The sequence below is a fragment of the Siphateles boraxobius genome, unplaced genomic scaffold (assembly GCF_051911475.1).
Source record: "Siphateles boraxobius isolate OS27281-9 unplaced genomic scaffold, OSU_SipBor_1 7, whole genome shotgun sequence".
Classification (NCBI taxonomy): Eukaryota; Metazoa; Chordata; class Actinopteri; order Cypriniformes; family Leuciscidae; genus Siphateles; species Siphateles boraxobius.
Window position 1 is genome coordinate 5,496,644 of NW_027509197.1, and position 14,985 is coordinate 5,511,628.

At 40.6% G+C, this 14,985-nt stretch overlaps 1 protein-coding gene across 1 annotated transcript in view; it reads left to right on the plus strand.

Annotated features, from left to right (window-relative positions):
• LOC143723384 (coiled-coil domain-containing protein 148-like) overlaps window positions 1–14,985 on the plus strand; it is a 278,157-nt gene that overhangs the window by 82,856 nt on the left and 180,316 nt on the right. The window contains exons 5-6 of the mRNA XM_077215748.1: window positions 13,402–13,496; window positions 13,787–13,932. Coding sequence (XP_077071863.1) covers window positions 13,402–13,496; window positions 13,787–13,932 — 241 coding nt within the window. The remainder of the gene's footprint in view (window positions 1–13,401; window positions 13,497–13,786; window positions 13,933–14,985) is intronic.

A 14,985-nucleotide genomic window follows, 5' to 3' on the forward strand; every position in this document is an offset into this window, starting at 1 on the left:
AAACCGAGCAAGCCAAAACAAAACTGTGAATGTCACGAGCCATAAGTGGCCACCAGAATCATTGCTTAACTAAAAACTTAGTACGATTAACTCCTGGATGACAAGCTATGTAGGAACAATGGCCCCACCGGATAACGTCTGACCTTAATCTCTCCGGCACAAATAACCGACTCAGTGGACATTCGGGCGGAGGCGTTACCCCTTCTAAGGCCTTCTTGACATTCGATTCGATCTCCCATACAAGTGTGGAAACAAATAGGGTCTCCGGTAAAATGCACTCGGGAGTAGACAGGCGTTCGGAGCGATCAAAAATACGAGACAAAGAATCGGGTTTGATGTTTTTAGAACCCGGGCGGTACGAGAGAGAAAAATCAAAACGACCGAAAAAAAGTGCCCACCGAGCCTGCCTGGAGTTCAATCTTTTGGCGGTTCTGATGTACTCTAAGTTCTTGTGGTCGGTCCAGACGATAAAAGGTACCCGAACCCTCTAACCAATGTCGCTATTCTTCCAACGCTAACTTGACTGCCAACAACTCCCTGTTACCAATGTCGTAATTGCGTTCGGCTGGGGATAAACGGTGAGAAAAAAACGCGCAAGGATGCATCTTATCGTCTGTGGGAGAGCGCTGGGACAGAACTGCTCCTACCCCCACCTCTGACGCATCGACGTCCACCACGAACTGCCGTGAATAGTCAGGGGCAACTAGGATGGGAGCTGAAACAAAGCGGCTCTTGAGGTTAGCAAACACAGCCTTGGCTATGTCTGACCACCTGAACGGAGTTCCGGGGGAGGTCAAGGCAGTCAGAGGCGCCGCTAGCTGGCTGAAGTTGCGAATGAACCGCCGATAGAAATTGGCGAATCCCAGAAACCTCTGTAGGGCCTCACGGGAATCGGGACTTGGCCATTCTACCACAGCCTTAACCTTGTCAGGGTCCACACGCATTCCCTCAGACGAGATGATGTGTCCTAGAAAAGGAACAGACTGTGCATGAAATTCGCATTTCACCGCCTTGACAAAAAGCCCATTCTCTAACAACCTCTGAAGCACTTGTCGTACGTGTTGCACGTGTTCCTGGAGAGACGAGGAAAATATCAATATGTCGTCCAGGTAAACATATATGAATTGATCCATCATGTCTCGCAACACGTCATTGACAAGTGCCTGGAAGACTGCTGGGGAGTTGGACAGCCCGAACGGCATGACCAAATATTCAAAGTGACCCCTGGGGGTATTGAACGCAGTCTTCCATTCATCCCCCTCCCTGATGCGGACCAAATGATAAGCATTACGTAAGTCCAATTTCGTGAAGATGGATGCTCCCTGCAACCTCTCGAAGGCTGAAGACATCAACGGCAAAGGATAAGTATTCTTTACCGTGATGTTATTCAACCCTCGGTAATCAATACAAGGTCGCAGAGATCCATCCTTCTTCCCCACAAAAAAGAACCCCGCCCCCGCTGGTGAAGAGGAAGGCCGGATGAATTTGGTTGCCAGAGAATCAGAAATATATTTCTCCATAGGCTCCCTTTCTGGAATAGAAAGCGAGTATAACTTGCCTTTAGGCGGAGACTTACCTGGCATTAACTCTATAGCACAGTCATAGGGACGATGAGGAGGGAGAGAAGCAGCCCTAGACTTACTGAACACTTCCTTCAGGTCATGATACTCCTCAGGCATGTTAGACAGATCCCCTGCTTCCTCCTGAAACACAAAAACAGGCACAGACGGACACGCAGACACAAGACAAGACTTATGACATTCCTTGCTCCACTCCAGTATAGCCTTGTGCTGCCAGTCCACTCGGGGGTTGTGACGGATGAGCCAGGGGTGACCAAGAACGACAGGTGCCAACGGTGAATCCAGAATATAAAAAAGTCTCGGTGTGATTGCCAGAAGTGATGAGGGTGATATCTTCAGTGGTGAATGAGATGGTGGGAAGTTCTTGGCCATTTAGTGCGTGTACAGCAATCTTCTGAGTGAGTGGTCTGAGTGGAATTTGAAACTTGTGTGCAAACATACTGTCCATGAAATTACCTTCAGCCCCAGAGTCCAGAAGTGCCTGACAATCGTGCTGGTGAGTTGACCATCTTAGTCTTACCGGGAGGAGTGTAGATGTGGATGAGGTCTTCTCGGCGGAGATCCCACCTGATAGTAGCCTCATACTTACTATCGGGCTTGGCCTTTTACCGGGCAGCTGTACGCGAAATGTCCCGAACCTCCACAATATTGGCAAAGGCCCTGGGACCTCCGCCTCTCCCTCTCCTCCCGGGAAAGCCGAGCTCGACCCACCTGCATGGGTTCGTGATCGGAGACGGGGCTGACCACGTCCCTGCCGCTGGACGGTTGTCCCTCAATCCCTCCAGGAGGACGGTCAGATTCCACTCTGCCTCCGACTCGGGAAAGTTGCGCATCCACCCGTAGTGCCAGCTCGATGAGACCGTTTAACGACGTGGGTAGGTCCAGGGCGTAGATCTCTCGTTGGACGCGGTCAGCCAACCCATGCAGGAACATGTCCCACTGCGCCTCCTCGTTCCAATGACATTCGGCCGCCAGGGTTCGGAACTCGATGGAAAAGTCAGAGACTGACCTCTCCCCCTGACGAAGGTTGGCCAGCACCCTGGCGGCCTCTCTCCCCGCGACGGCTCTGTCAAAAACTCGTCTCATCTCTGCGGAGAGAGTTTGGAACGAGGCGCAGCAAGGGTCTTGATTCTCCCACACCGCCGTTCCCCATAACGCCGCCTTTCCGGTCAGTAACGTGATGACAAAAGCCACCTTGGCTTGTTCGCTATGGAACGTTCTGGGCTGTAGAGCGAAATGCATGGAACATCTTGTCAGAAATGCACGACAGTAAGTTGACTCACCCGCATAGGGTTCCGAAACCGGTAGGCGTGGCTCAGATGGCGCGGGGAAATCCGGTGATGTGGGGAGAACGGCTGGTGTGGGCGGCGCAGTGGGAGCACGAAGAAGTTGGACCTGCTGGGTGAGCTCGGACACCTGCGTTACCAAAGCTTGAATCGCACGACCCGTGTCGTTGATGTTCCTCTCGTGAGAGTCCAATCTTATGACGCTGTGGTGGACGAACTCATCCAGCGAGGTAGGTCTCTCTCCTGCTGCTTCCCTGGAACGGTCAGATCGTTCTGTCATGATCGGTAAAGGAGAACAGGAAGCAAATGCAGTATTCAACAATTTAATAAGGAACTGTAAACAGGCTCAGGATAGACACGGGTGTGGACAGGTAACGCAGGGACTTCGATGGTCAGAGTGCGGTGAATCCTCGTGCAGTGAAGTGCCAAGACGAGACGAAACGATCCAACACCAAGACGACAATCCATAGGAACACGATGACGGGAAAACCAGGAACAAGACTCAACACCGACACCCAGGACATCAAACAACGATCTGACAAAGGGAATGAGATGATGGTGAGTATTTAAGCAGTGAGGGAGATTAACAGCAGCTGGTGATGAATGATGATGATCAGCTGGAGCGGATCAAGGAATGACAACACAATCACGCCCACTACACACGTGCTTTCATACCACAACATAAACACGAGACGAGAAGGAAACATTGGATCAGTATACCGTGACAAACAGAGATTGGTTTGGTTTTAAAGTGGTTCTTGAAAAATGTTTTTTCCAGCTAAAGTTAGTTTTGATTGATTCACTTCCGTCTAAATGATTATTTGTTATTAAATTAGGGGCCGCTAAGACGACACCGTTCTCTCTAAACAGACTTTAAACCTGAACCTGTGATAGACGCTGATGGCGTTCACATGCGCATTAAGAATTGATTATATAGTTATATCGTTTTAATATATGTGCGCAGGTTTGTAATTCCTTACAAACCATGCCTAAACAAACTACTTGTCTATAAATTTTGATGCAGAATTTTTATTTTATCTTATCACTTTGGGTAGGTACGCGAACCGAAAAATTCCACAACGCTTTATCTGTAGAGTGGTATAGGGATCCTCCATAGGGAGAGGCTAGTTGGCACTTCAGCACTGCATTGTCATCAGGTCCAGGCGAAAGTCCTTCGTCAGATCTGGAAACGGCCTGGATCAGGCAGGCTGCGGGAAAACCTCGGGATAAACAAAGACACTAAAATTAGCGTAGATGCCATTCTTCTTATGATGTAACGAGTACATCAGGATATGAGGGAAGTGTTCCCAGTTCCGGCTGACCTAATCTAAGCAGCCTAACATTGAATTATAGAAGTCTATAGAGTGTTATGTGAATGCTAGGTCAAAGAGATGTGTTTTTAGTCTAGCTTTGAACTGACAGACTGTGTCTGCTTCCCGGACAATGTTAGGAAGATTGTTCCAAAGTTTTGGTGCTAAATAGGAAAAGGATCTACCACCAGCAGTCGATTTATATATTCTAGGTATAATCAACTGGCCGGAGTTTTGAGATCGCAATAGACGTGAAGGACTATAATGCGTTAAGAGCTCGCTCAAGTACTGGGGAGCTACACCATTTAAGTTCAAGTTCAAGTTCATTTATTTGTATAGCACATTTAAACAGCCGCTTAGACAGACCAAAGTGCTTTACAGAACACACAAATAAGAAAAGTAAAAACAGCAAAAACAACCCCTAAAACACATAAAAAGCAGCAGAGCTACGAAAAGCCTTATCAGAGATTCAAATATAAAATCGTAGAGAAAAAAAAAAAAAAAAAAAAAAAAAAAAGATCAATAAGCTAAAGAAAACAGGTAGGTTTTTACCAAAGACTTAAAGATAGAAAGGGTGGGGGCCGTTCGGATCTCTAGAGGCAGGGTGTTCCACAGACGAGGCCCTGCCACTGCAAAGGCACGCTCCCCTCTACGCTTAAGTCTGACCCGAGGGACAACCAGCAGAGCCTGGTCGTGTGACCTTAGGCTTCTGGACGGAGTATAGGGATGAATGAGTTCGGATAGATAGGCTGGAGCTAAGTTGTGTAAAGATTTAAAAACAAATAGGAGGATTTTAAAATCTATTCTCTGCCGGACTGGCAGCCAGTGCAACGATTTAAGAATCGGAGAGATATGGTCGTATTTGCGACAGTTAAGGATAAGTCTGGCCGCTGCAAGCACATTTAGTGCTTTGTAAGTAATCAGCAATATTTTAAAATTTATACGATGTTTAATAGGGAGCCAATGCAGTGTTGACAGAACCGGGCTAATATGGTCGTACTTCCTTGTTCTGGTAAGAACTCTAGCGGCTGCGTTTTGAACTAGCTGTAGTTTGTTTATTAAGCGTGCAGGGCAACCACCCAGTAGAGCATTACAATAATCTAGCCTTGATGTCATGAACGCATGAACTAGTTGTTCAGCATTTGTCAATGAGAGCATATGACGTAATTTAGATATATTTTTAAGATGGAAAAATGTGGTTTTACAGACACTGGACACGTGACTTTCAAATGAAAGATTGGTATCAAAGAGCACACCCAGGTTCCTAACTGACGACGAAGACTTAACAGAGCAGCCATCAAGTGTTAGACGGTATTCTAGGTTATTACGTGTGGAAGTTTTTTGTCCAATAATTAGAATCTCTGTTTTTTCAGAATTTAGTAGTAGGAAATTACTAGTCATCCAATTTTTGATATCAACTATGCATTCTGATAATTTTGTGAATTGGTGAGTTTCGTTAGGTTTGGAAGAAATATAGAGCTGAGTATCATCAGCATAACAGTGAAAGCTAATTCCATGTTTCCTAATGATATGTCCTAAAGGTAGCATGTACACCCTAGCAACCACCCAAAATAGCCTAGAACACCCTAGCAACCACCCAAAATAGCCTAGAACACCCTAGCAACCACCCAGAACACCCTAGCAACTGTCTAGCAACCACCCAGAACACCCTAGCAACACCATAGCAACATCCCAAAATAGCCTAGAACACCCTAGCAACACCATAGCAACCACCCAGAAAACCTTAGCATCCTCCTATCAACCACCCAGAACACCCTAGCAACCACCCAAAATACCTTAGCATCCACCCAGAACACCTTTGCAACTTACTAGAAACACCCTAGCAACTTTAAAATACTTCAAACTATACTTTAAACTTTAAACTACTTTAAACTTCAAACTAATTCAAACTTTACACTAATTTAAACTTTAAACTAATTTATACTTCAAACTACTTTAAAATTCAAACTAATTTAAACTTTAAACTATTTTAAGCTTTAAACTACTTTAAACTTCAAACTACTTTAAACTAATTTAAACTTTCTGGTCAAAACTTTCACGAGCCAACTTAAAGTTTGTCTCGACAAACTTTTTCTTATATCTCCCACTTGACATTTCTATACGTGACGAGACCTGCAGCACTCCATACTCCACTTTTACTGTAGGCTTGTTCGACATGAACCGGCGCTGCACAGATTGATCGGTTTATGACATCAAAGTACCCCGAGAGTGATTGAAAAGCATACAGAGCCGTTGCTCTCGCGGTACTTTGATGTTATTCATCGATCGGTCTGTGCAGCGCCGGGTTAAGTCGAACAAGCCTCATATGTATGTCCATTGTCCACACATCTCTTATTTCGTGTGAAAAGTAAACACACTGTCTGAGGTCACGGGTACGAGGTTACATTGCGCATGCGTCGAACCGTGCGACGCACACACGCACCGAACCAAGACAAGCGAAGCGAACAGTTCGGATGTTTTTTCATGCACCGTGCCACCGCTATTTGCTATATAAGACATTATAATAATCCTCTTCCTGCATGTGGTGTCCAGTGTCTTGTTCAATTCCGTACCGAAGAGGTACCGTGTTGGTGTAATGTCCAGCAGGGTTTTCACAATCCTAACAGTTAGATCATGTACCGCCTTCCAGAAATGTTATAATTTCCTGCATTCCCAGAAAACATGCATAATTGACCCTTTACATGTTTTACAACGATGACATCTGGGGGATGAGTTAGGAAACATTTTACTTAAGCAGAGCGGAGTAAGGTACATCCTGTGCATGAATTTATAATTTTGCAGTGAGGAAAAAACATTCTGGCATATCGTTTCCCACTGGTCTTTATCAAAAGCACGTCCCATATCCTTCTGCCATATGTTCCTAAGTGGGGTCATGGAAGAGCTATAATGGTCCAACAAAGCACTATAAATTACAGAGATTGCTCCTTTTAATGATGTTGATTTTACCAAAATCTCCTCAAGATTTGTTAGCCCCAAAGACAGGCGTTTTTCCCCTTTTAGGGTGTTTAATAGATGGCGAATTTGTAAGTATGTATAAAAGTCCTGTTTCGGAATTTCATACTCTGACATTAAAACAGCAAAGGACTTGAGTGTATCCCTGTCAAACAATTGTTGGAATTGATGTACACCATTTCCTCTCCACTTTGCGAACAAGGAACCACCAATAGATGGTGGCGGTTTAAGGATAAGGGGGAAAGCCTGGAGATTTTGCCAAAATTCCCACAGAACTTATTTATATCTTGCCAAGCCCGAAGAGTGTTGTAAACTAAATGTGTTTTTTTTATTTGATGTAGTGCATTTATGTTGTTAATAAATGGTAGCAAGGTTGTAGAAATAGGAGTACAAAGTTCTTCTTCTATGTCTATCCAGTGTGCATTATTACGTCGTTGCACCCAGCTAATCAGGCCCTTTGTCTGGGCTGCCCAATAGTACATCTGTAAGTCTGGTAAAGCCAGTCCCCCTTTCTCTTTAGATTTTGTTAAAGTTTTAAAAGCTATTCTCAATCCCTTAAGAAGCCTATGGAGGAGTGATCCAGCTCTCAGATTTAATAAAAAATATCATAATTCGTGTTCCGAAGATGAACGAAGGTCTTACGAGGTTGGAACAACATGAGGGTGAGTAAATACGGACAGAATTTTCGTTTTTGGGTGAACTATCCCTTTAAGTGGTTCAATTCAAACCTGGTCATGTGTAGGCTATTTGGCAGAGATTTTGCGGTAGAATTCCTCAGCCTCTTGTGGGGAGGAAAACATCTGGATCTTCCCATTGTGTAGCACTCTCAGCCTGCACGGTTGGAAGTGAAATCCTCGGAAGGTCCCCATGTCAACAAACAGCTTTTTTACAGCGTTGAACTCACCGTCTTCGTTGGATCGTCTCTGCTGTGAAATCCTGGACGAATGCGAGTTTGGATCCGTCGTGTGTAATGTCCCGTTGTCTTGTGGAGCGTAGGACGAATTCTTTATCCTGATAGTTGAGAAAGCGAAGGAGGACGGCTCGGCTCAAATATTTGAATGTTTAGGCTAATGTTATCTTGACCTTGAAATACATTATTAGTAAAAAAGAGAGACATGTCCAATACTATTGCTAGCTTGCTGTTGACATATTCAAAATAGGTCAACAAAATAAAAGTTGAAATTAGAGATGCACCGATTACAATTGTCTAGGCCGATTCTGATTTCCGATTTTTTGGCCTGCCGTTACCGATTTTTGCCGATTCCGATTTCATATTTCTAACCACTTTACAGCAAACACAAATATTTATTTTCTATATTTTCTATAATAGGACATAGAACATTTTTTGAACAAATTAAATAAAATAGAACTATATAAATTATTACTCCTGTTGTGGGAAATTCACATATCTAAGTGCAGTGTTAGGTATGGAAGAACCATTTTCACTTCCAATATTCAACTAAAAAAAATGTGATATAGGCCTATTTACTTATTTAGGAAGCCAAACTTCTGTATGAAAACAGGTTATAAGTCACACACACACACACACACACACACACACACACACACACACACACACACACACACACACACACACACACACACACACACACACACACACACACACACACACACACACACACAAGCACGCACGCGCGCACACACAGGCCTATTGCAATCACAAGTTTAAATGCATACATTTTCTATAAATATTTTCTATAAATAGTCTTCATTTTCTTTTCTGACATATCCTACTCCAGTTCTTGTTAAAACACACCAGACATGCAAATTCTGTGCATTTTGGGCACTTTTTGGGTGAAATCATATTTATTTTTTCCAACAAAAGTGTGCTTTCCCTTTAATTGAGCGTCAGCAGCGCAGCAAAAATAGACTCTGCGCTTCACTGCTGATCACTCGACGCTCCTGCTCGACGCTCACGTGCTGCTCCTGCTCTCGGTGTGAATGCACTCATTGATTAACATGCACGCCGGAAAAAAAAACGGCGCTGGTCACGCTTGCGGTGTGAAACCGCCGTAATTCACAAGGTTTCAAACATGTGCGTTCCGTGTGCACGTGTGATGCTGCGCGATGTTAATCATGCGGCGCCAGAGTGCATTTGACCAGCATAAAATCGGAATATGTCAGACTGACCGGCTGGTCGCCGATCATGGCCGATCACGTGAAAATCGGCCGATTCCGATCACCAGCCGATCAATCGGTGCATCTCTAGTTGAAATAGAACGTTATTATATATACAAGTATATATGGTCGCTGTCGGGCGGAAACCTTGTATCTCCATATTTCGTCATTTTAAATAAATCAATGCTATCGGTCACCCTTTATATCTGTCAGTGGACTCTTCCCCAGAACAAGCCAGACATACTGCCTACACCAATGCCTACACCAACTTTACTCCACAACACCCTGATTACATGGGTGGTGTGACCAATGCACGACGGCTATTCATCAAGGAGCTGCATGGTCGAGGAGCCTCTCCACCAATAAGCCGGTGTGTGGTGGGCGTTTTGGTGCACTATGGCTGCTGTCGCATCATCCAGGTGGATGCTGCACATTGGTGGTGGATGAGGAGATTCCCCCCTTCCATGTAAAGCACTTTGAGTTCAGACAAAAGTGCTATATAAATGCAACGATAAAAAAAAAGAAAAGAAAAAAACCGCAGCCACCACCTGGCCACAGGAGGACATCAGAAGTAGGGCCAATCGAAGAGTGCACCAGGCCCGCGTGCAAGGAGCACAAACTTGTAGTTGTCATTTTTGAGAAATGTAGGCACTGAGATGGCAATTTAAAATGACGCTGTACCCGTGTGATTTTTTTTGTCAGTTTTTTTTTATTCAGTCCCATTCACCACAGTTTCACTACACTACAGTTTAATTTCAGTGTTATAGGTTATATGTGTATTATGTGTGACAAAGTGGCCAATAAACATATTTCAAGTGTTACAGTAAATGTGTTGATCTAAATACCTGCAAAATTGGTTATTTTAACAAAAAGTTTTCTTTATTCTTTTATCACGCTTGCATAGATGGGTCATTTTTGACCCATGTGTGTAAAATTGATGTATTAACACAAAACCTAGGAAATATTAAAATATGAATTTGTGATCACTGAAAACAAGATATTTTGAATATTCATAAATCATAAATAAATAGATCATAGAATATTAAATGCTGTAATAAAATGATTTAAAAAAAAATGCCAAGCCATGCCTGAAATAACATAGGAAATGAATACGGGTCTTTTTAGAACCATGTTGTGCATTAGAGGGGGTTTGCATAGCTTGTGCATCAAAGGGTTAATCCATACAAAGTCCTAGAAAAAAGTGCCACAGACCCTACCAAATGTAACATCCATGGACATTTATACATAATATGTATATTTAATACACAATCTCTTACCGAAGAGAGATCTTGTTTAGTCCTTGTTATCTTAACAAGATAATTGTTATCTTTGTGTTTGTTTGTGTGTGTGTGTGTGTGTGTGTGTGTGTGTGTGTGTGTGTATGTGTGTGTGTGTGTGTGTGTGTGTGTATATATATATGAACCAGCAGTAATATTATCCAATATTACTCTTGATTTCCATGATCTCAGTGCTGACTAATTACTTGATTAGACTGATTGGAAATATAAATATCAAACACCAGGGTCACCAAGAAAACAGCCCAATCAGGCAACCAAATCCAAAACACAATATATCAAAGCAGAAAACCTCAGGCTACAATTGTGGCCTACTACTATTTAAAAATGCTTATTGTTGCAAACTGTTTCCCATATAGTATCTTTAACTCAGGTGCTCTTCGTTTCCGAGTCACACTTGTTCTCTTCCCGGTCAGAAGTGACCGGACACCTAAAAATGAAACTTTCTCCATCCCAGTAAAACCAATGCAATTTATTTTTGTTCAATAATATTTTTTCTTTTTAATTTTGTATTTTGAGAGAATTTGATGTTACTTATTAATATTTATGCAATATTTATGGCCCATGTTTTGCCATTGAAAAAAATAAAATAATTTTATATATATATATATATATATATATATATATATTTTTTTTTTTTTTTTTTAAAGCAGTATTTTAGGTTAAAATAGAGACTTTGCCTTCAAAAAATGTTTTTTGAAGGCAGATTAGCGCCATCTGGTAAGAGTGTGGAGAGAAAGCATAGAACCATGTCGTTACCACTAGATGGCTCTCTATGGAGAGGCATGTGAATTCCCCAGCTGTTTATGGACACATTTACTTATTATTTGTATAGGTGGATTTGAATATACATTTAAACAATCTCAAAGACTATTTCTTATCAAGTTTTAGATTTTTTTTTTTTTTAAATAGTGATTTAATTCAGGTGCTCTTCGTTTCGGAGTCACACGTGTTATCTTCCCGGTCAGATGTGACCGGACATCTAAAAATGAAACTTTCTCCATCCCAGTGAAACCAATGCAATTTATTTTTGTTCAATAATAGGTTTTCTTTTTAATTTTGTATTTTGAGAGAATTTGATGTTACTTATTATTATTTATGCAATATTTATGGTCCATTTTTGCCATTGAAAATAATACAAAAATATTTTTTCCTAATTTTTTCCTAATATTTTTCCTAATATTTTTACATATTTTTTCAATTATAATATTGTCAATATAAAATTGCAGTATTTCAGATTAACACAGAGACCAGACCTTTTAAATCCAATTTTTGAAGTCAGATTAGCGCCCTCTGTTGAGAGAAAATAACATTAAACATGTCATTTCATGGTGTAACCACTAGATGCCTGTATAGCTCTCTATGGACAGGCATGTGAATTCTCTAGTTGTTTTTGGACACAATTACTTACTTTTAAGATGTGGATTTGAATGTATTTTTTTGAAATTCTCAAATAATACTTTTTGCCATGGTTTATAGAAGAAAGAAAAATTGATGTGAAGTGTACATGTTTTTGCATTATTACTACAGTCAAACCTGAATACAGTGAAAGCATTTTGTTACAGGTAACATTACAATTCAATAATTTTTTTTTAAAAAATAAACAGTAATGCTTTTTCACAGCTTATTATTATTATTATTATTTATATTATTATATGTTATTATTATTATTAAACATTAATTTATTATTATTTTTAAACATTATATTAATTATTATTTTAATACTTTTAATAATAATTATACTATATATTATATTATATATATATTAGTTATAATAATTAATTATCTTATGTTTTTCACTATTGATGTTTTTTTCTGCATTGTGGCCCATTTGTAGAGAATTTGTGTTTGTCAGTTTCCCATTCATTTCCTATGGTCGGTCACAATTCATTGGTGTGTATGTGTATAAAAAGTGTGTTTGTGTGTGTGGGTGAGTGTGTCTGTTTTGTACTCTTGGTGTTTTAGAGTGTCACCCCTTCATTCTTGAACACTTTTTTTCTGCATTGTGGCCGATTTGTAGATTGTACACACAAAAATTCTCAGACTTTTTGTGTTTTTGTCAATTTCTCATTCATTTCCTATGGTCGGTCATTTTTGATCGAAGAGTACAAGTGTGAGTATTTTTTTACTACAACTTAGCCTGATCGGATCATGACCTCAATTTTCTTGTGTGATCACATACCTATTGCCATAAAAGTTACCAAGTTTCGTAACATTCCGATGAAGCTGTGATTTTTAAAAATTCAAAACGAAAAATGTTTAGGTCAGAAATGACCGAAGAGCACCTGAGGCTAAGTCACTTTTCAGAACCTGCTTCGACCATCATGTTAAGATGAAGACACATCTCTTCTGCAAAACAGGCATATTCTAATCTTGCTTAGTGCATGTCTACTGGTCTGGAGTAAATGAAGCCAAACAGATATTTTCAATTCATTCCTATGGGAGCCAAGGTACATGCTCAGTGGGGGAAATGTGGGATTGACAGGATTAATTGGGCAACGGAGCTGAGTCCAAAAGTTGAGAATTGCTTAACTTTATGCAAATGTTAAGCAAAAAACACTGGGTGACATGGAATGACTGTACCGAAATCCATGATTTTTAAATACTTTCTACAGACACATGGTAAAGCAAGTTAGCTCCACCAATTTGAGCAGCACTGAGTGGATTTCTCCCACTGCAGTGGACATGCACTGTGACTCTTGCAACTCGTAATTGGTAACTTCATATCTGGCACTTGAAAATCTCATATAAATTGTAATATTGAAAATCTCATATAAATTGTAATCTCTATAACTGTAATGTTTATTGAATGTTTCAGGCACAAGACTGAGAAAGAATTTCAACATTTTCTTCGTGGAGTTGAACTTGAAGAGGAAGCAGACTTAGATATCCTTTCTCAGTTACAGGAATATGGTAAAGTTCCCTTTGGTTTTGTTGGTATATTGAAACACGTGAAATACTGTTACCTACTTATTCATATTGAAATCACCAGATAAATTTGATAAAAAAGATAAATTACCATATTTATTGCCACATCAGATTGGGTTCACATTGGCTAATGTCCTAGCTAGCCAAACTGGTTTTATCAAACTAGACCAGCCTGACCAGACCTAGGACCAGCATTTTACTTTTCTTATTCAGGATATTTGATATTATTTAACTTGCATTATATTACTTGAAGTGCATGTTTTGTGTGTGTCTAGAATTGGAGCTGGAAAAGGAACGTGAAAAGTTTAGATTAACCACAGCAGAACCTGTTTATCACCTAAAAGATGATCTGCAGTACAGACTGACATCACGCTGCTCTACAGCTAATCACATCAGTGAGCTAGAGGAAGTCTTACCACAGGTACCGAATCACAATTAGCAATACACACATTTTTTATTGAGCATACACATCCATTTTGGACAATGGTCTTAATTAACTGTGTGTGTGTGTGTGTGTGTGTGTGTGTGTGTGTGTGTGTGTGTGTGTGTGTGTGTGTGTGTGTGTGTGTGTGTGTGTGTGTGCTGCACCCAATTTCCTCATAATGTTGTGTGTATTCAGGTTTCTGGCCACTTCCCCTAGATTATGAGTACATCCAGCTGTCCCCAAAATTCAAAAGACTAAATACACATACTAAACATTGTTTTTTTCAATAATGTAAAAAACTGGAACCTTTTTGGTGAGGGTTATGTTTAGGTGTGGGGTTAGGGTTAGGTCAGCATAAAAACCATTACGCCTACGGAAAGTCCTCATAATGATATGTTATCATTGTGTTTGTGTGTGGTCCTGGTAAACCCTACGTTATTTGTCCACGAAGATAGTACTACCAGTAATTTTTGACCTTATGGAAATTATTATTTTATTGTCTCCATGAGGAAAACGCTTATAATTTATAAAGAATTCTGTTTTTTTAAAATGTAAAAATGCTGAAAGTTTTCTGTGATGGATATGTTTACGGGTAGAGTTAGGGTTTATAATATACAGTTTGTACAGTATAAATATCATTATACCTATGGAAAGTATAGCCACCACACGCTCTCCACACTCATCCAGCAAACGCTCACGCATGCGCACGAGAGAGAGAGAGAGAGAGAGAGAGAGAGAGAGACAGAGAGAGAGAGAGAGGTGTGAGAGAGAGAGGAGAGAGATTTTTTTTTAGAATTTAAATGCTCTTTATTACAAATCTACATAAAACAATTCACAAGGTATAAATTAAACGCAGAGGATAAAATTACAGAAAATGTGTAAAAAATAATTAATCTTCAATCATAGAACACAATGCTCCTTTACTACACCATTTTAGTTCAAATGAAATCTTTTCTGCACATACTTTGCATCCAAAACAAATATTTCCTTGGAAAAGGTTTCATTAAAAGCATCAAAAAGATTCCCTAACACATCAAATACGGGCTTTAA